Source organism: Nelumbo lutea, chromosome 7 (genome assembly GCF_056320005.1).
Source record: "Nelumbo lutea isolate HS-2025 chromosome 7, American lotus-T2T, whole genome shotgun sequence".
NCBI lineage: Eukaryota > Viridiplantae > Streptophyta > Magnoliopsida > Proteales > Nelumbonaceae > Nelumbo > Nelumbo lutea.
The window spans coordinates 11,290,795-11,313,682 of NC_142690.1; the positions used below are offsets into that span (position 1 = coordinate 11,290,795).

A 22,888-nucleotide genomic window follows, 5' to 3' on the forward strand; every position below is an offset into this window, starting at 1 on the left:
AGAAAGAAAGAACACGAGCAATCTCAAATACATTAAAATGTGACATTGCAAAAGAAAAGGAGGAATAAAAGAAAAAAGTCAAAAACTCAATTTCATTACACATTTCATTTTCCGTAGCTGAGGAAAACTGAAAAATTCAAAATGCATATCACATGTGAAAATCTCTTAAACTCTCTCCGAAATCCATTAATATTATCATGGTATTGGAAACCTAAAAGGTGACAAAGAAGAGGAAAACAATTGTATGGATTTTGGGAAAAAATGTTCTCGTATACCACACACATGGGTTTTATATTAGGATCAAAATTTTTTAAGTTTGGATAACATCATGTCCTTCCATGAATCATCATTTTCTTTTTTGTTGCCTTGCAGTAAATTATGGAAGTTCCCTTCAGTATGGATATTTGATTGGCCCAGGCTGCATTGCCTTTTGTACAAGTTCAGTCTGTTCTTTGACATGAACTTGGTAGAAGCCAGTGGCTGTGGCCGCAGATGGAGCACGCCCAACATACTTGATGTCCTCCATAGTACCTCTCCCCAGTGCCCTCATGGCAGTACAAAGCCGAGGTGCTATGTAATTGTACGCACCCATATTCATGGGCTCTTCCTGACACCATACAACCTCTGCATCTGAAAGATAAAAACCACAAACAAAACACATAACAAGTCAACCAGGGTCCATACTGTGAACATATTCAAATAACGTCAAAACCAATCCTAGCTCTAAACTATTAAAAACATAACCAAAATGGCACACCATAACTGTCATCAAAATAAAAAAAAAAATGAAAGAAAAAGGAATAAATGAAACAGGATTTAGCAACTAACACAGCAGCATATGCATACAGATTTGAATGGAGATTGAACCTGATACTGGAGGGACAAGTCTTAATTTTAAAATATAATTTTACTCAAAACAGCAGATGGAACAACTATTAAGAATCAACAATTTCTTTTCTAGATTCAAATGGAGTTTCATGGTATTCACAAAACATGTGATAGCTTTTACCTTTTAATAGTTGTGGCTTTAAAATCAAGTCTTAGCAGTATTGCTAAAATACACTGCCTACATTTCTTCCTCTTAATATACACAATTCTAGTGATACCTGTTCCATTTCTCAAGTTAGATGAGCTTACTTGGATATCTCTTTAGCTCTCGTTGGATAAGATCATAAGGGAAAGGGCATAGTTGTTCTATCCTGCATATTGCAACGTCATTGCCACTAACTTTCTTTCGCTCCTCATCAAGCTCATAACATACCTACAGACAATAAATTACAAGTATACATCAAACCAATTCCAAAGGTGTATCTTGGATTTCTTGTCAATACAAATAGAAAACAAGAAAACAGCTGTCAAACAAATACCTTTCCAGAGCAGAGAACCAGGCGTCTAATGCCTTCCTCAAGATCAGAGCGAACATTGTGATCCTTTATAAGGCGCTTGAAACGGGTCCCTTGCTTGTCAAAACCTGGGTGACCCTGGACGTCATCAAACTCAGATAGATTTGATTTGCAATCCTTGTGGCGAAGCAGGTTTTTGGGAGCCATTACAATGAGTGGCTTTCGAAAATCCCTGTGTATCTGGGAGATGAAACTGTACAGCATAAGCAAATAGAAGAAATTCATCTTGAACATCAGGGGTTTAGGATGGAATAGTAGTACATACCTGGCGTCGCAAAGCATGGAAATAATTAGCAGGGGTTGTAACATTCACGACCTGCCAATTGCATTCCTGGATCTGCCTCCTAAGAGTTTGATCCATCTCGGGTATAACATAGGGATTATCATCGCTCATCTGCATTTAGTGTACAAGTGAGCAGCAAGACAAATAGGGTTTAATTTAATGCTTAAAGATAAAGGGATGCAAATAATCATGAGACTTCTGAGATAAAGGAACTGGCAGCAAATTATTAAAGGGAGGCACCAACTAGATCAGAAGAGTTTGCCCTTCTCCAGGTGAAAGAATATTGATAGATGATAAATATAGAAGCAATGCCTGCACTCATCAATAGGGGTCATACAGTGATCTTATTTAATTGATGCATGGTAGGTAGCTGCTCTGAAAGTAGAGCTGCAACTTGGGCAGGCTTAAAGCCTTAAACCAACCTGGCCCAGCTATATTCCATCTTTGCCTGGGCATGGGTCCAAATTTTTTGGCTTCAGAGTGGGCCAGGGCCTGAAAACTTGGGCCAAGTAAAATCTTGCGCCAGGTTCAGGGTTAAGGCATTGTGCAGCCCAGTGCAGTATGTAGGCTGGAAGCCTATTGTTGGCTTGATCTCATTGAGGTTACATGCTAAATATATGATGTAAAATACAAATAGAGTCAAAATACTCATCTAAGAGGATTTGAACCTTAAAACCATGTTTATAGCAAAGAACCCTTCAACTATTTAAGCCAATTTTGATTCATTTCTTTTGGAGTTTTAAGATCCAACCCAAAGGTCGAACCGTTTTCTCTCCAGGTCAACAGGTAAACCCATGATGTCACCACTATAAAAATTCAAAACAAAAAGATAAAATAATACAAAACCCAGTAACCAGCTGAATGGATCAGATGGTCAATGATTCAGCCATCCAGGTTGACATTTGTTGACCAGGTCAACAGATTTTGTAACATGGCAGGTTAGAGGTTGATCCAAACCTGTATTGTGACTGGGTCACTGGTCTGACCATCAAGGCAAATGACAGATTGAAAATACTGATTTCTTGTGAAACAAGAATAATTATATACGAGGCCATGATATACCTACCTAATGCAACGCCAACATAGGTCCAAAAGTGTTTGGGTTTAGGTTGAACTGGCCTCAGGCCTGCAAGATCAGCTTAACCTTGATTTGGACCCAAGCCCAGGCATTAGGTTTCACATTTAGGATAGAGCCTGGGTTGATCCTAAGCCCGGCTCAGTCACCCAAGTTACAGCCTATCTAAAAGGGTATTTCATTTAAAAAAATAATTTAAAATTCTACCATCACCATTTTGGAGGAAATAAAACTAAATGTTTGAAAATTGCTATATGATAATTGCATTGGAACATATTACACACACGTGGGCGTATGGAGATTATAAACCTGGTTAATGATTCAATTCACAGATTATAAACCTGGTTGATGATATAGGTGCGGAGCCCAAAAAATGAAGAATTTATAGACAGAACAAACTGATTAGAAACAGGGTGCAATTTAGGAAGGAAAAATACGACCTCTAAGTTGTACCAGGCTGACATTTTCTAGAGATTTGGTTGGGCTTGTGCTGACAAATAACACCCCAATTTGGGATGATCATGGACTGGGCCCAGGCTGGGTTTTTACAGGGTAGTAATAGAATTTTGGGCTGCCTAGGCCTGGCTCGGCTCAGCCCTCACCCTGGGCCTGATAATATATATCTGGGCTTGGCCAAGCATCCACAAGCTTTACCATATATAAACTAATAAAAGTATATTTAAAAAAATTAATCTAAGTTTATATTTAAAATTACAAAAAATATATATTTTTGAAGATAAATAAAGAAGATAATTTATTTTAAAAAAAAAGAGCAAGAAGGATACAAACGCAAGTGATGAGCAATCACCCTGAAGAAAGAAGCAAAAAACTACTCAACCTTCCAACTCTCCAACTCCCAAAAAGCAACAAACTCCAACCTGACCTAACCAGGGCCTAGTTAGTTGAAGTTGAAGTTGAACAATTTAGTCAAGTGAACCCAGGTTATGCAGCTCAGCTTGGATTGTATTACTTTTCGCACAGTCAGTTCCTATGTTTGACCTTTAATTGGCTGCAGTTGGTGGTGAAACTTGGGTGGGACTGGGTTGAACATTTGTTGAAATGCTAAGGGAAATGGTTCAAGGGCCCAAACTCAATGCAGTAGAAATTCTTCAAATCAGGTAACCAATTTGCATGGCAAGTTGGCAACTGCAATATGACAACCAACCCAAGTAATACCACCACAAGGCAAAATGAAGATCAGATGTTTGGACAATACCTGTAGAAATCGCTCCAGTCGTGCACTTGAATGTTCAGGGCCCTGACCATCATACCCATGAGGAAGCAGCACAACAAGTCCAGCTTGACGTAGCCACTTCGATTCCCCACTGCTCAAGAACTGATCAAACATCACCTGAGCGCCATTTGCAAAATCACCAAATTGAGCTTCCCAGAGTACCAAGGAATTTGGATTTTCCATTGAATAACCCATTTCGAATCCAAGGACAGCAAACTCTGAAAGAGAACTGCAGATGGGACAGGGGGAAGAAGAGGGAATCCAACAAAAGCCAAAGTATGTTAGCCCAAACTAAATATGGTGTTTCATTTTGAAAAGGAAAGCAACAGAAATTACATATTCTAAAATGCAAATGCATGCTAATGATCAGAGGAATTAAAATATAGTTCAAAACATCTAAACTTATATAAGAGGTTATTTAGGACATTGGTGTTTATCTGCCTTCCATTTGGTCATAATCACTAATGCAACACCCTCCCAATTACACAATGTTTCTCGCATTTGGTAGAGAGGTATGTGCAGATTAAACGTTTAAATTGTTACAATATTAAAAAAAAAAAAGAATTTGTTACAAGTAGAATAGGACCACCCAAAATAAATAGTTTAATTTTCATTTCCCAATGTGCCACTTCACTGAAGCCCTTGCAGCAATCCCTAAAATCAACCCCTTGCATGAAATTCCAGAGTGCCTTTGCAATGGCTTTTCTCTTTTGCATAGATGAGCATAACAAGCATGATGTTTACCCATTTATGCAGAACACTGATGTGACTAACTATTTAAACACAACAGCAATTAAACAGAACAATGTCAAACACCCTCTAGATTTGCAAATGAGAAGATCTAATGGTTGCCCAGAAATATACATTTCCAGTACTAGACTTAAAAGAGTTGCAAATTGGATGGATAAATCAGAGAACTTGAAAGAAATTCTTATGGTACAAAAAGCGAACAACCATGCAGGATCAACTTGATTGATCAAAGACAACAATGACACAATCAATGGAATCAAAGCAACAGATCCTGGACCTTGTGCCAGAAAACTTAGAAGGTACTTGAAAGCAATTCTTATGGTACAAAAAGCGAACAACCATGCAGGATCAACTTGATTGATCAAAGACAACAATGACACAATCAATGAAATCAAAGCAACAGATCCTGGACCTTGTGCCAGAAAACTTAGAAGGTACTCTCAAAGTTCATCAAAAGCGTCCAATTGTTGTCTCATAAAGATAGACTGGATAAAGACCTAACCTTCTGCATTTTCTTGCACAAAACAGGCACTCTAAGACTTGAATCCACATTCATCATCAACCCCAGATTGTACCATAGCACCAAGCAATGGACCCTAGTCATCAACTGGATAATCTATGTATGCCCTCCTCAGCAACATAGGTTTCAAGACACCAAGGCAAGGCTAGGCAACAGGGGAGTACCTTGTCTCCTAATCACGTAGGTAGTGGACTTCTAAAATAAAAACCATCAGTACCAGATGTACTGGGGTAATTTCCTAGGTTTCATAGCAACCAGCAATATTCTTTTGCTAGTAATTATCTATAATCTTCACAAAAATGTATAAAGTTCAATTAAAACATAGAAAATCAACATACTCATAAGAAGAAAAGAAGTGATTGGACCAAAATTCTGATAGGAACTGTCTACCACATGAGCTTCTTTTAGGGAGTTTGGTCCTCTTGAGAGAAGAAGAGAAATGTTTAGTTCAGCCAAACTCTATGAAGAAGGTTTTGGGGAGTCTTGCAGGGATAAAATTGGGGGGGGGGGGGGGGGGAGGTGGCTATTGTTTGTTTGCTTTGCTTCAAGGCCTTACAGACCTTTTAAGGTTCATTCGGCCATTGGAATGCTTCCTTCTTGAGTAACTGAGTCAAAGGGGCTGCAATAAAGCATTGATAATACCCAAAGAGGCCTAGAAAAGCCCTCAAGTTCTTGACTGTCATGGGGTGGGCCCAGTTCATTATAGTAGCCACCTTTTTTAAGATCTACCATATCTTGCCCATCTTCTTCCACATGGCCAAGGTAGTGCATTTGTTTCTATCCAAATACACATTTGGATTACTTGGCTATTAGCTGGTGCTGCTTCAAGATTTCTAGGGTGGTTCTCAAATGTTGGAGGTACCCAATTGGAACTGTAGACCAAGATACTGTCGAAAAAGATCAGAAAAAAAAAGAAAAACTTATAAAGATAGAGTCTAAAGATGTCATTCATGAGTTACTAAAAGGGTGGAAGACACATTAGATAACCCAAAAGGCATGAATAGGAGTTGGTAATAGTGGTCATGGGTCTAGAAGGACATCTTATGGACATCATGGAGAACTTTAATTTGATGGTACCTGGCATTGAGGTCTAGTTTAGAACATAGACATGCATCTCTGAGTTCATCAACCAACTCATCAATGAGCAGTATGGGAAACCTGTCTTTGACTGTTATGGCATTCAACACCCTATAATCCAGACAAAATTGCCATGTTTCGTTGCTTTGAATAATCCAACATTGCAACATCTCTTGCACCAAACATTTTATTTCTTAACATTGGTAGTGGGGGTATTTTTAAGGCCTTAGATTGGCTGGTGGGGCCCCAAGCAAGATAGGGATTATATGGTCTTTTTCCCTCTTAGGAGGTAGGCCCACAAGCTCCAAGAACACCATTGAGTATTCAATCAACAAGGCCTGCAATTGCAGCTAATAAGGAGACAAGCTAGATTCAACTTCATTAGTAAATACTAACTAGTAGTGGGTTGGAGTAATAGGCTTAAGTGCATCAGAGTGGGCTGGCCCATTGCCACACTATTCTTCAGCAACCCCAGGGCGATAGGTTGGGGCTGTACAACTTTAGTTCCACACAGTCTCAAGGTCTAGCCATTCTTCTAGAACTCCACGATCAAATTAACCTAGTCATAAACCATCGGTCCTAGCTGGCATAGCCACTGAACACCAAAGACAATATCAGAACACAAAAAACAATATCAGTTCCACTAAAGATCAACGGATACAAGTCTACCCAAATGTGCCCTTGTATTTTGAGTTCCTATCCACTACAAACCCCTACACAGGGGAGCCAATTTCCATCTTCCACTTGCACAGGGAACTTGGGGTGGGTCTAACCAACCCAAGCTAAATAATTGCATTCTCTGATATAAAGTTTAAAGTGCTTCCACTATTAGCCAATATGGACACCTACCTCCCTCGTAGGCAGCCATGCTAGGTTTTTCATTTATGTCTCTTCACAATTTTAGCAAAGCCCCTTTTTTTTCTCTTCGGGCTTGCACCTCAACCCAAGTTACCTTCTTAAAGGGCACAATCGGTCTTAGGGCAGGTATATCCGGCTTAGGTGAGCCTTGGGGCAACATAGGTAGGCCCAACTTGTCTTTGGGTAACCTAGGTAAGGGTGGAGTCTACAAATATTGGGTCTAGAGGCTTAGTTCGAAGCCTTTTGAATCAACCCAACTTCTCTTCATATAACCAAGCTAGGCCCACTTCAGCCATAACAGTGGTGAGCTGCGCAGTCTTCACTTAAAAGTTTGATTCCATCCTCTAACCCCCGATGAAACAACCTAACGATGCCAATCATGAACTTTGGTTACAAGCCATTCAAATTCCCTAACCACACCGACTTGGTTAAGCTTTGATAGTTCCTTGTCATAACCCTTGAAGCCAATTGGTCCAAATTAGACAAGCTCCGGTGAAATAAGCCCAAGTCACCTGAGAATGTGACGAACGAAATCGCTGAAACCAAAGAATTGCTTCTTTGTCTAAGCATATAGAAGCGATTGGGACCCTCTAGTGAGCAAGGATTTCATGGCACTCAAAGTACCTTTCAGGATTAACCCAAGGTACATGATCCTCATTAGAGTAGTTAGGGAAATCTGGTCTTGTCTGCTTCCAGTTGTTTGCTCCACCTCTATGATTGCGACCCTAACTCGACCCCTCACATTTGCTCTCCTTGCTCTCACTTTGAATGGACTTCAAAATCTTGATGAGGATAGTCGAGAGCATTTCTTCAATCTCTCTCATGTCACATGAAAATTTATTGAGATCTCTTTCAATTTGATTAACACAATATTGCATGGTAGACAATAAGTGCTTACCATTGAGAGGATGTTGATACCAATTGATAGGAACTACCTATCACAAAAAGCTTCTTTGAGGGAGCTCATTTCTCCTGAGAGAAAGAGAGAAATAGGAGATGAGAAATATTTAGTTGGGCCAAAAGCTAGGTTCCACATCTGATTACGTTCCTTGTTTACTAGTTGCATCACTCTGCACATGAATGGAACTAACGAACTCTTTATCAAGTATAACAAGCTTGCTAACATGGACCTCTCACGTATGTCTTCTTGCATAGGTGTATTGGAAGTCTGGAACTATAGAAGTGAGCCAAGTTGCTATACTCAGCCTGGAAGTGTTCCCATCATCTTCCTTGCTTATTATTCTGGGTTTTGAAGTCTTTGACGGTTCAAGATGGCATAAACCAACATGTGTGCTGATTGAACCCTAACAAATAAGAAAATAATAAAAAGAAACTAATATGTAAATCCATAAAATGATTAATTTTAGTTTAAAAATATCTATTTTATTGTTATAATCTCAAAAAATAAAGATTTTTTTTATCAGTAACAAGAAACTTTATTAATGGTATGAAACTATGTGAAACCTAAAAGTACAAAAAGGGGAGGTAAAACGACTAGGCACTTGAGCAAGGTGACACTCCACAGGCACCTTGTTGTCACCTAGGCATTTGCCTTGATAACTATGCTCACGAATCTTGGGCCACATTGAATTAGATTCTTTAGGCATCATCAATATATGATGTTTTTATCATGAATACATCCATGAAGGTTTTATTAATTATGAAAAGAATAGCATGGTATATCAGGTTTTTATAATTGGAAACTTCCCCAATTATGAGATTACTCTGGTCTTCCATAGGAAGGAAGACTTCATAGGAGTTGAGACTATGGAATGGGCAAATGGATTTCAACAAAAGATAGTCTTAGTAATAGTAAGGCTACGAGTAAAAATTTGTATTGGGGGCACATTCCTCTTATGAATGCAAGAGGGGTACCTGACTGCTGACTTGAATTTACAGCATTGGGCCTGGGCTCTCAAGGTTGGGCCCATTCAAATTTTAGCAAATGCTCAAACCGAGCCGCAGAAGTTGCAGCCCTAATTCCTGTAGGATTGCTTTGTCTCTTTTGTTTTCTCAGCTGTTTATTGTGTCCTTTTGTTGGTGGCAGTTACTTTGTTCATGTCATCAGTACAGAAGAAATCCATAATGGCTTGTATAATTTCAAGGCATCAATCAACAACAATCCATATTGTAATCACTTCCTAGCTTTCCGACAAGTTTCCTGCTAGTTAGAGGAACAGCGTTCCATGGCACTCCAATTGCCCAACTATAGCTAAGTATCCCCCATTTCCCATGGTCCTTTCTTAAATAAATATCCCACATCACCGCTGGCCAGGAGGCTGAACAAAAATGAATCATGAATTAGTTACTTACCATTTGACTCCTGAAACTGATAATCATGCCTCCAGAGACAAGCCTCTGCTACTGTCACATTATTAACTTCACGCTCAAAATGTCCAACCAAACAAGTTAATAACACATTCACCCCCAGGAGATCTGTTTTTATGTAAAATAGATGTTCATGCCATCTAATAACACATTTTTCAACTGTTGGCCATGCTAGACTGTAGGCTCTTCCCTATGGCCCTAATACAGCATTCATTTATACACCTTAGCTCTACTGAAGTTAAAGTATCCATGGAGGGAGATCACCTAATGCAGATAAAGAAGCAAAGAAAGAACCCATAGAGAAATAAATCAGTTTATTGGTGTCTTAGAAATAGGACTTTCCAACATAGTTGTCAAGGCGTCGCCTAGGCGACTAGGCACCCTTGGCTGGGCACCTCGCCCAAATGCCTTGACTTTTAGCAACTAGGCGCCCTTCTAGGCGACTGAGCCCCCGCCTAGGCGACAAAAATGACGAGGCGGGCGCCTTTTAAAATATCATTTATATTGCTAGATCTTATTAATGTATGTGTTAATACATTTTATTATATGCTATATATATCAATTATACTTTGTTTTAATGTTTTACTATTGAAATTTAAAAGATCAAAGGGTTTTGAGAAGAGAAAAAGAAAGAAAGAAAAGAAAGAAAAGAAAGAGGAAAGAAAGAATAGAATAATAAAGTTATTTTTTCTATTCTCTCTCTCTCTCTAATTAAATAAAACAGAAATTCCATCCTTGTTTTTTTTTTCTATTTTACTTTCCATCTTGAATATTTATCATATAAAGTTGATAACCATCTTTAGCTGCTAATTAATATGAATTTTCTCTATTAAATACTTATTATAGCAGTATTATTTTTGAAAATAATGAAATTAATATATGTAAAAGATTTTTATCTTTTAGATGTGATGATTTGCCACATTTTTAGAGGAAATTTAATGTTCTTATAAAGAGAATTGCTATTTTTTCAATTAACATACATGCTGAATGGTATATAAAACTAGGAAACTAGCCAAAAGTCATATTTTTATATTATAAATTTTTTATCGCCTAGGTGATGCCTAGGCAACTAGGCGACTAGGCGTCCCAGTGTCGCCCAGAATCGCCTAGACGCCTTGAAAACTATGCTTTCAAGTCTAGAAATTTACTATTATATTTTCAATCAATGCAGAGATGAATTTAGTATTGAGACAGGAAAGTAAAGGACACTGATAAGTAATGAACTGCAGAAATGGTAAGAGATAACAAAAAAGTTATAAACAGAATGTCACAAAACAGGGAAGTTTCTGAATGTCACCTGTTACTGACAGTAAACATTTCCTCATTTTGATTCATTAGAACATGGTCCAAAGGGCAGTACTTCTCCCCAGTTTCTTGATCATGAATTATTGCATGCCGATGACTAAATGTACCTCTTTCAACATCCTGACCACTCAACCTAACATGGTTACCTTCAACCAGCAATGTAGCAAAAGCAAGTGCTTCCCCAAGTGCCCAGTCAATACCTTCCCCTGTTTCAATCATCTGAGCACGCTGCTCAAAAATCTTCTTTACAGCTCTGTGAGGCTTGAAATTTTCAGGAAGAGTAGAGATTGCCTTGCCAACACTCTTCAATATCTCGGGTTTAACCCTGTGAAACCATCAACAAAATAGGTTCAAAATTTACATTCATGTAGAAAACAAGGGAAGAACAGAAAATATAAACATACCCAGTGTTTCGGACACGTGAAAGCTGTTCAGGTGATTTAAACCCAGACCAATAAGCTGAAAGCCAATCCCTTCTTTTGGGAACATAATCTTTGCTGTTCAGAAATTCTTCATTAAGAATGGAACTAACTTTGTTGTGTGTCCTGTCAATGTCTTCTTGTTTGACTTGCCCAGACTCTAGGAGTTTCTTCTGGTAAATCTCTAAAGCAGATGAATGGTTTCGAATGACCTGTTAGTGCCAAATGCACCAGCACTATGAGATTGTAGAATTTCTTTTCAGTGGGATATGTAAACAATAGAATGAAGTGCCAAATTATACAGACACCAGAAATGGATACCATTCTCCCCCAGCTGGAAAAAATAAACCTGAGGTAGGTAGTGTCCTCCTTAGATGGGTTATTAAAGCCATCTTTCAAAAGATAAAGCGATTCAATACTCTAAATGTTTAGCAAGGGATAAAACATATTTTGTTTCACACCAAGGATTATATACCCAATGTATAAACATCATTACACAGAATCTTCAGTCTCATTTTGAAGGGGATACAATCCCATCCTTGGACCTTGGAACCTGACTATATCTTACCAATCTCAACAGTGAAAATCTTAGTCCTGAGGTTTTAGCTTAAGGATGACAGCCTTGGCTGCTCACATAAAGAGAATGCAAACACACATGCACAAAAAAAAAAGGAAAATACATGAGAAGAAAAGAAAACACTTATGAGGAGTTGAAGAGAAAGGATTAAGGATGAAAAGGAAAAGAAATGCCTTCAAACAAAATAAGTATTAAAATACACAGAAAGTCTGGAAACTCTTACTTGATACATTTTAGGTTGTGTGAAAGAAGGTTCGTCAATCTCATTATGTCCAAATCGACGGTAGCATACTATATCAACCACCACATCAGAGTGGAATGTCTGGCGCCACTCTGCTGCAAGCTCACAAGCATGAACAACTGCTTCCACATCATCGCCATTTACATGAAAAATAGGGGCGTTCAAGGCTTTAGCCACATCAGTACAATATTGTGAAGATCTACCAGATCTTGGATCAGTTGTGAAAGCCACTTGGTTGTTCACCACAATGTGGATGGTCCCACCAGTCGTGTAATTTGGAAGAGCACTAAGATGTAGAGTTTCATAAACAACACCCTGCCCTGCAAAGCTTCCATCTCCATGGATTAACACCCCAAGATTCTTTGTCCTTTCTGCATCATTAGAGTAATATTGCTTCCCACGAGTTTTGCCCATCACAACTGGATCTACAGCTTCCAAATGACTGGGATTAGCAACCAAAGACAGATGGATTCTCTTCCCACCCCTCGTTGGTCGATCATAAGAAGTACCCAAGTGGTACTTGACATCACCAGTTCCTGTGTATAGACCAACTTCATCAACTGGCTTTGTACCACCACTGAACTCACTGAAAATCTGAGCAAGTGGCTTCCGAACCACATTACCCAGTACATTCAATCTTCCTCTATGTGACATTCCAATGACAATGGTTTCAACCCCAAGATCAGCTGCTCGACTGGCGCAGCTTGCGCCTTCGGTTTATAGACCGTAGAGTGAAAATATCGGTTCTGTGATGGAAGCACCCGTGCCCTCTTCGCATAAGACCCCGCTTGAACCAGATTTCTCCTAACAGCCAACTTTGCTGCACTAGAAACAGCTCTGAGCCATGCCATTTCTATTGATACCAACTCTCAAACAACCTGATTTGATCAGAAATCCCTTCTTCTTCAGCCCAGTTTCAACTTTCAAACGCTAAGCATTCTATCTGTAATCATACGTGGGGAAAAATTAAAAACTGAAAATTTCCATTGCCACCATCAATGATGGAAGAACCAAACAGATTCAGTAAAAAAATGAAATAAGAACAGAAAAAAAGGACAATGTCGGGAGAAACCCTTAAGTTGAAACATACTTTATATTAGTCCAAGGTGAAGAAGGCCAAGGAAAAGCAGAGAAACCTTTGAAAAAAAAAACAGCAGACGACCCAAAGAAGCGAAGAGTGAATGAACTCACCTGTCAGAGTGTTGGTTGACAGAAGAGACCTTGAGATGCTGACGCTGCCATTTCTTTCCGCCGCTCGCGAGCTCGACGATCAAACTTTTGATTCTCGTTTTCAAAGAATGAAGAAAATATAGAGAGTAGGACTCTGGGAGCCGTTATATATATATGTATCCCTTTCATAATTTTCTGTTTTCTTGAAATTTTTATTTGGATAAATTATAAAAACCCTCCGTATTATGGGGTCTTTGTAATTTATTTTGCGGTAAAAACCCTCTGTATATGACTGTGAGACAAAGACCCCTTTCGTTAGTTTTTCGTTGAAATCCATCGTTATAATATTTTTTAATCCTCATACTACCCTTGTAACTGTTCATCCTCCCCGATACACGAACAGCAGCGGCCGTAATCCCTTCTACCTCATATTCCTTCACATTTTTCTCTTTCCTTCGTTCTCCTCCGATTTTTCTTCTTCTCCCTTCCCCTTTTTCTTCTCCATTCACCATGTAACCATGTTTCTAACATCTATCATAGGTTCGATAAGAAAATTTTAGTTCTGCTTGTTTTCGTTTCTATTTTCTCCTTTTATTTATTTATTTATTTTTATAAATTCTTCATCCTATCGGAGGCCAGCAAAGAGGAGAGGAGGAGGGGAGAAAGAGTGTGAGAGAGGAAAATCTACTAATTATTCAAGAACCCAGATAGTTAAATAAGAGAATGAACAATTATAGAAAAATAGAAGATAATAAAGCAAGCCAAGTATCACTGGAACTCGTAACAGATGACGAGTTAACAAGAGCATGCAATTACACCTGCGCTGCCTGGTCAGAGGGGTTTCAGTCCCAGGGAATATTATCTTCGATGAGACGATTGTTGTTCTCTCTTAGATCTATCCGAGTAGACAACATAAGCAAAGACGTAAATGGTTTGCTGATGCAACAATTGAGTGGTATCTGTAGCTCCATCACCTCCATCAGGCAACTCCAGATCTTCCATATTGCTCTGTTGGGCAGGTGTACCGGATCCCGCTTAAGCAGCTCCACAAACTGCTTAAATATCACCTGGGTCTGTTTGCCGCAACTAGAACTCAGCCTCTTCGACAAACATCAGAATCTCAGCACTAGGAACACTCGGATACATGGAAGTACCGCTGTTACCATTCTCACTGGGCAGCATCAGATCCTGAAGAGTCATTGCAGCCGACTTGTACACCCAAGAATCATCCGAAACAACCGAATTCAAGGGACCCCAATTCGGGAACATCATGAAATTGTCACTACCCAACTGTGGAACATGCGATTGCGGCAGTTGCATGGCATACTTCTTGTCGGAAAGATCGAACCCCCAAATAGAACCGAGTTCAAGCGCTGAAGAGCAGCCGGAGAACCCTTCAACCGGGCAACGCTCGTGTGTGGCGGACAGCGAGCAGCTGCTGGGCGTCCCAGTCGCAATCTTGGCAAAGAACAAGATGATCGGTGGAGCAGCAGACAGAGACGAGTTGGGAAGAGCAATTATCACAGATCTGAGAACGGAGGTGCTTACGGGATAAGGCGTTAGCGGAGTGGACATGTTGGTCGCAGAACAAGCACAGCTTAGCAGAGTCAACTCTGCAGTATAGAACAGTGATATCTTCATTGCAGAAATCACAAAGGATGATGCTCTGCGTGGCTCTTGACTTGTTAGGGTTTGATCCATTATTAGCAAATGGAAAGGAAATAAAAAAAAGGGGAAAAATAAGAAATCGTGTAGAGTTAAACTATAAATAAAGGAACGAAAAATCCTAGCAGTCTCAGCGGAGCAAGGAATCTAATCTTGGCTGTGGGAGGAAAGTGTTTGTTAATGGAGTACGAAGAGAAGCGAGCCGAAATCCCTGAAACAGAACAGAGCAAGGAGATATTTATTTGAAGACTTCAAATAAAGACCCCCTGTTACCATTAGCCGCTGCAACGAGTTGTGGCGGCATGGCCGAGAGGAACGGAAAACAGAGGGATTACTGCTGCTGCTGTTCGTGTCGTGAGGTTAGGGAAGATGAACAGGTACAAGGTAGGGGATTAAAAAATATTGTAACCGCGGATTTTTAATTTATCCATTTTATTTTTTTAATTCTACATAATTATCCATTAAATCAATAAGGAAATCATATATGTTTTGCTATTTATAATAACCGTAAAGAAAGATGGATTTACTTTTCTAATGTCTAGCTAAGTGGCACCACTTCCCCCAGTTCATCATAAATTTTTTTCTAATTTCTATTTATCCTGCCCCTACTTTTTATTTATATCTATCTAAACAAAGTTCCAATTAAAAAATTCAGAATTATTTAAATATTATAACGAAACTATATATTAAATTTAAAATATTTATTCAAAACACAAAAAAATTAATAGATTTAGTAATATCTATATTATTAATAATTTAATATTTTTATAAAATTCATCATGAAATTATGTAGTAATAATATAAATTATAGTTTTACGAATTATTCAATTTAAATGTTATTCAAAATAATAAGAATTTAACATTAAAAAATAAAATATTATTTAAATATTTCAATAACTAAAAATCTTAAATAAAAACATTAAAAATAACTAAATAATATAACAAAATATTTAATATTACATAATAACATTAAAATAAATAAAATTCAAATAATGAAAATTTTTAAATATTTTACATATTATATAAATATTTAACATGACAAAATTATTAATAGTTAAAATAACGAAATTATGTTATAAATTAAAAAAACTTAAAAGTAGAAATAATTATAATAGAATTCATAATATTCATATTAATAATAATTTAATATTTTACAAAATTAATAACGAATTATGTAATAATAGTACAATTATAATTTTATGGATTATTAAATTTAATAAATAATTAATGTTTTAAGAACTTAAATAACAATTTTATTTAAATAAGTAAATAATATTGTAAATAGCTAATTTCACTTATATTCATTATATATTTATATTTACTATAATTAATATTTATTTTACTTCCAGTAATTACTTATTGTTGTTTTATAAATATGCTTTCAATAATTATTTATAAATGTATTTTTATTTTTTTATTTAATAGAAAATTATCAATAATTATTGGAGATTAAAAACTATTATTTAACTTTTGAATTTAATTTATCGTATTTATTATATTTTTGTTATAAATTTATATTTAGTAATTATATATTTTTTATAATGTATATATTAATACTTATTAGAGATTAAACTATTATTTAAGATTACACTATTTATTGACTATTTTAGTACATTTTTAGTCTTTATTATATTTTTGTAATTATTGTATTTTTATTATATATCTATTATATTTTCATTATAAACTTATTTTCAATGATTGTGTACATTTGCTATAAAATTTCAATAATTATTGGAGATTAAACTATTGTTATTTATTAGAGATTAGACTATAAATTTAGTTGGAAGTAGGAGTGTTCAATGATTAGTTCAATTCAGTGTATGTTGTTTTGCCAACCAAATAGATCTAGTCAAGTCCGTAGTTTGTCACTCAAAACCGATTGACCATTAGCGAAAACCCACATACTCGGGTTGTATCGATTTGGGTCTATTTTCGGTTTATTTTGTTTGTTCAAAAGATTTAAACTTAAAAAAATTAACTTTATGTTTCATAAATTATAATGATATTATTAAAAAATAAATTACAAAAATTAAATCTATGATATAAAATATTTTAAACTAACAAATATGGGAATTTTTCTACTTTCCCATATAAAAAAATTAAATTTAAAATATAAAATATTAATATATATTTATTAAACCAAAGCCGATCTAAAATACTAGAAAACCGACTAACTCAAGTTGAGTTTGATTGGATTGTTTATTAAAAAGTTCAAATATAAAACAATTATATGCTCTTATGTTTTTCTATTGTTTAACTTGTGCTTAACAAAGCTCAAGTCTTTCTCTTTGACTTTCTCTACTCCTTGCTCCATTATCCCCACCCTACATTATCTTTGACTTTCTCTCCTCTCCCCTTTCCACCACTCCCATTATGCCATGTCACCCAACTACCTAAAAATATTCCTATAATCTCTTTCCTAAGATATCTCATTTAGAACAATTCCCTAAAATGCATTCCTCCAATCTATATGCACTCTCCCTCATTTAAAATATTCATATTAATTAATAAATAGTTAAATATGGTTAATATTTAATCCCATCCATATTCAATGAGTATTAAATAATGTTATTATCAAAAGTTAATAAATATGGTTAGTAAATTATCAAAAATTAAATATTCATATTAGTACGATTAGTAAATTGCCAAAAGTTAATAAATATTATCATTAATTAACTAATTAACAACATTTTATTGAAATTGAACTTTTTAACTAATTTCTATAAATTTGAGAATTATATTTAACAATGATCAAAAAGTATAAAATTTTAGTTATTGTTATTATTATAGTTAATAAACAAATACAAATGGGGGAAAATATTCTAATGTTAGAAAATGAAACTATTAATTAATTTATATTGAAAAATAAAAGACAAATTAGTGTAATTTTGTTAGTAATTTGTTAGTAAACTACCAAATAAAAAATATATTTAATAACAATTTAAAAAAATTCAATAAATCCACATAGTTACACAAATGTAATAAAATTTTAAAAAATTTTCATAAAACTACATTTTTATAAAATAACATTTTCGAAATTAAAAGATATAAAGTATTTGAAAGTTTATTTAAAATGCATTAAATAATTATTGAAAATTATTAGAATATTTTGGAAATTCTAGGAAAATTTATTACATTTGATAGATTTTGGAAAACCATTGAAAAATATGTAATTTTTATTGCAAATTGTTGAAAATTATTAAAGATAAATGACTATAGGAAATGGAAAACTATAAATTGAACAAATAATTACACAAATTATTAAGATAAATTAGTATAATATTGGAAAAAGGAAATTATTGGTTAGTTTATATTAGAAATTATAAGATAAATTAGTATAATTCTGTAAGTAAACCATTTAAAAAGAAAATAAATTATTTAATAAAAGTTTAAATAAATTTTCAAAATTACACAAGTATAATAAATTTTTCAAAATTTTCACAAAATTACATTTTTGAATATTAAAGACAATTTAGTGTATACTTTTAGAAATTTACCATGTGGTTGATACTCAATATTTCATTTGGATCATTTCTATCATCAAATTGAATATTGGGTTAACGAGGACTGTGTTTTCAAAACTGGATCAAACCAGATGGTTAGACCAAAAAAATTGGGAACTAAACACTGTTTCACCCCAAAACCGCTTTTTGTCCAAAAACCGTTTATTTGGTTAGCGAACCGCTGACCTGGGCGGTTGAACCGTCAACTCAGACAACAGTTTTTGGCCTTTTTTTTTGTTTTTCTAATTTTTTATTTTTTTTGTTAGAGCGGGTCATTTGTTCGACAGACATATCGTTTGACCCCAGAACGGTTCCCTATCCGGTCCAATTTTAAAAACCTTAGACGGGGAGTGGGTGCCTTGCCTTGAGATTGGCTTGGTGTGCGGCATTGCACGGGTTCGTGCGAGCTCGAGCCGTGGGCCATGCCGAACCGACCCCCCAAATTATCCTAGAGGAAGGAGGCACGGCCCGGGACGCCTCTGGGCCAGCATGACACGGCTTGCATTTTGTGCGGGTCATATGTGGGTCATGTCATGCTGACCCATCGCGACCCAATTTACACCTCTACTTGAACCCACTCAATATTAGGGACGAGGTAGGAAAATTCGAGGATTCTCCATCCTTGATGAGAAGTGGGGTACCTTGGCCCTGAACTCGCCCGACATTGAGGAGTGGTTACCTTACCTTGAACCCGCATGACACTAGGGATAGGGCGGGGATGGGGTGCCCTACCCTGAATCCACCCTGTTGTTATTCCTATACATATTTTAATTATTAGTGAAATTAATAAAAATGTTAACTTTTATAATTATTTTTATTTATTTTAAAAGTAATCAAAAATTCATTTAAAAATAATAAAAAGAATAAAAATTATTAAAATTACTACAAATTATTAATAAAACTAAATTTATTAAAAAATATTTATTCATATTCAATTAACAATTATTACTTTTTATAAATCAATATTAAATAAAAATAAATTATTAAAATTTTCAGATTTTCTCGTGTGCATCGCACGGATCCCTGTTAGTGCTATTATGCTGGACAACATTGAACCGGAACTGAGTTTGAGTCGTCTACCGAAAGTTCGAATACAGGCATGAACGTGAGTCAGAGAGGGGCCACCATTTCCATTTGACACCCAAACCCTGATTCTAAAAGCGGGCCCACCGTTGGATGTGCCTATCCTGACTGTTGATTATGGCCCCACAGACCCGGGTTAAACAATGCATAAAAATCAGACGGACCACACAGCTTGCTACCTTTACTACCATTCAAGGATCGGGACCTACTGTTGGATGGGTATCATCTCCTTAGCTCTTGGTCGCGAGTCTCGCGACAACAGTAGCCAGCTACCGCTGCAGCCGCCTGCAGGCTGCTGTATTTAGGTAATGTCAAATTCATGCAAATTGCAACAAAAACAGCTGATGAATTTGGCTTTAAAAATATAAAAACACCTGACGTTTTACGAGGGGCAGCACCTGGCCCCTGCCCCATTGGACGACATTTTAGATTTATAAAGGGGTTATATCAGATAAGGGCAACTTTTGGGCCCTAATATAATAAAAGTAATATTTTTAATAAAATTTAAAAAATAAGTTACTTTTTTAAAAATAATATTAAATAAAAACAAATCTACTATTCATCTTTTTCTTCTTCTCCCACAATGCCTTTACCCACCTCCACCTATTAGGCTATTACCGTAAGCGACTGTAATTGAATCGCCGGCAAATATTTCTTCATATGATGTACAGGAGCAGGATGGGACCGGCCGAGATGAAACAGCAAGTTGAAGTGGTAGCGGTAATCAATGAATACCATAATGAGATTGTATTCCTTCTATATCGTCTGGGTGCAAATTCACCTTTCGAGTTCCCACATCAATGTAGGGAAACATAACAGCATCGTGCTCAGAGTTGTGCCCAAGCCCAAGCAAGTGGCCGATTTTGTGCACCGCCACAGATGCCGGATCAATCCAATCGGCATGATACCATTTGTCCATCGTTCCTCCGAATCAAAATGCAATCTTCCATCATTGGGTGCAAAGGCATGAGCAAGAAGCCCTCCTAGTTCATCAAACGGACTACCATTGCCGTGATCACCTTTGAAGAATGAAATTCTAATGTCGGCACTGGACAGGTCTTGAGTCTCTTCGAACGTGAAATTGGTTACCGCTGCCCACTTGCCTAATTCCACATAACAAAGGGGATGCATTTGAGATGCATCTTAGAAGGTGGCCACTTCGTGGTAGGGGTATTGTTGAAGAAGGTATAATGGGAAGAGAAGCCGAGGGTGGTCTTGTGTCCACTAACACCAAGAATACACTTTTCTTCTCCTTGCCTGATCGAGGCAGCATTATTTGTTTCACCGTCTCGACATCCAGGCTCCCCATTTCTTTCAGATTGTAGCACAGCTGGTATGTCTTGATGGTCGAAATCGTCGTCGTCATTATGGTGGTCGAGGTAGCCGAATCTCTGGAGATAATGTTTAACTTGGTTGGGACGTTTTACTCTAGTCTCCCTTGTGGCATCCTTCTAACTGATGCAGCAACTGAAACGCTTCTGGTTTGTCAGCTTCACCATGACCATGAGACTGAGAGAGGAGAGGAAAGACGAGGAGGAGAGGGAGGACAAGGAGGATGATGAATGCCAAGAGAGAAGACTATGTAGCTGCCATTACTTGGTTCTGGTTCGTTCATGTATGCATGGTTTTGTTTTGCTTGATTGTTTGTTTATGTAGTCAATGTACGCTTTCTATTTGGGCGGAGGTGGTGGCCTTGGGCAGAGGGGAAGGGGGAGGTGGGCAGAGGTAGGTGGAGGCGTTGCCGGAGGCAGCGGTGGGCAGCAACGCTAATAAATGATCTCTAAGAGGAAGAAAATGACCAGTATTTTTGCCCTTATTTGATATTATTTTTAGAAAGGTAACCTATTTTTGAAATTTTACTAAAAGTATTACTTTTATTGGATATTATGGCCCAAAAGTTGCCTCTGCTATAATCCCATCAAATCCTCAAATCTAATCCTAAAATTTAAACTATAAGGGTCCATTTGGTTTGTGATCGGAATCAAAAGTAAAACCCATTGGAATCAGAATCAGAATGGTCTATTCCCCCTACTTGTTTGGTTCAAATAAGACTTGGAATCAAATTCCAATTTATGTTGTTTGGTTCATTAGGATTGTAGAATCGGAATTAGTCATGATTTCCAATTTTCCCCTAATAAAAATAAAAATGCATGAAAATATTAGAAAGTTTATTGAAGTTCTCTTGAGCTGATTTGGTTGAACCTTATAAGCCAAAATCAATGTTGAATAGTGTTATAAAATAATATTAATTAAAAATATTATAAAATAATATGCTATTTTAAGTTGTCTTCAAGATGTTAATATTTGTAATCAAATATTAATATTATAAAAAAATTAATTTAAAATAATATTTATAAAATGCTAATATTATTAATAGGACAATTTTCTTAAAGTACCCCTAAGGTTTAGCTAATTGACTAACTTGACCCCTATTGCTTGACTATTATCTTAAAATACCCTTACTATTTCTAACAATTGACTAACTCTACCCCTAATGTTAACCTTCTCTTTTCCCCAAGTTCATGAGCTACAAAATGGTTGGGATTCGTGAGTTCATGATGTTACAGCACACCTAGTGTAATTGTTATCATACCAAACAATTAATCGAACAAAAAAAGACGTAGGAACTTCGTCGGGATTGACTATCACACTGAGAACAGGACAAGTTAATGTCACTGCAGCGAAGAGAATCATACTTGTTAGTATGTGTTTTTGAACGGTAGAGCAGTTCTCTATAGTGAGATGTCTTCTGCAATCAAGAAGAAAAGATGGAAGAAGTCACGAGGCAAACATTGATATGAGGGCTTTAGATGAAAAAACAAGAAAAAGCAAAGACGACAAAAGATATGAGAGGGAATAAAGCCTAGAGTTGAAAGAAGACAGGGCTTTATGAGATAAAAGATAACGGTCTTGCATTGGTTTTTATGGAGGAGATTCCTCTGCCTAGCATAGGGTGTCCATAGTTTTTAGTTCATTTCATTTTTAAGAGATGCAAGAAAAGGAACAATTTATGGATGAGATTTGTTGTCGAGTATTATATGAAGAGTGTTGCCACAGTTCTGATTAATTTTGCCATAGTCGCTAATAAGAGAAGCTGATTTGGAAGTCTAGCACAATTTTCATCGCTAACATCTCCATCTCTGATGCGTGGATCATTGAGACTCCGATTCCGGGCATGTAAATTGGTAACAGAACAAAATGGCAAAGAAATTGTCTCTTATATTAAACTTACCAAATATATATACACATTTATTACAAGGAGTTTGACGTGGCATTCCAGATCCTTCACCGTAGCAGACTCATAACAAACTTCATCGCAGGTGTAATCCTCATCACAACTAACTTCATCGCAAGTAACCTCATCGCAAGTGTCTCTCCTAATACCCCCCTCCTTAAT

The 22,888-nt window shown here is 36.5% G+C and overlaps 1 protein-coding gene and 1 pseudogene across 1 annotated transcript; both read right to left on the reverse strand.

Moving 5' to 3' along the window:
• Positions 1-12,757, reverse strand: LOC148845082 (uncharacterized). The gene is made up of 8 exons (XM_088952867.1): positions 12,053-12,757; positions 11,238-11,464; positions 10,826-11,158; positions 3,978-4,224; positions 1,669-1,797; positions 1,368-1,583; positions 1,138-1,261; positions 1-630 (listed from the first exon to the last, which is right to left on the reverse strand). Exons 1-8 carry the CDS (start codon positions 12,722-12,724, stop codon positions 392-394), a joined length of 2,187 nt encoding a protein of 728 aa, XP_088808993.1. The 5' UTR covers positions 12,725-12,757; the 3' UTR covers positions 1-391.
• A 1,153-nt stretch (positions 12,758-13,910) lies between these two features.
• On the reverse strand, positions 13,911-20,410 carry LOC148845083 (zinc finger protein CONSTANS-LIKE 14-like; annotated as a pseudogene).
• Between the last annotated feature and the right edge of the window lie 2,478 nt (positions 20,411-22,888).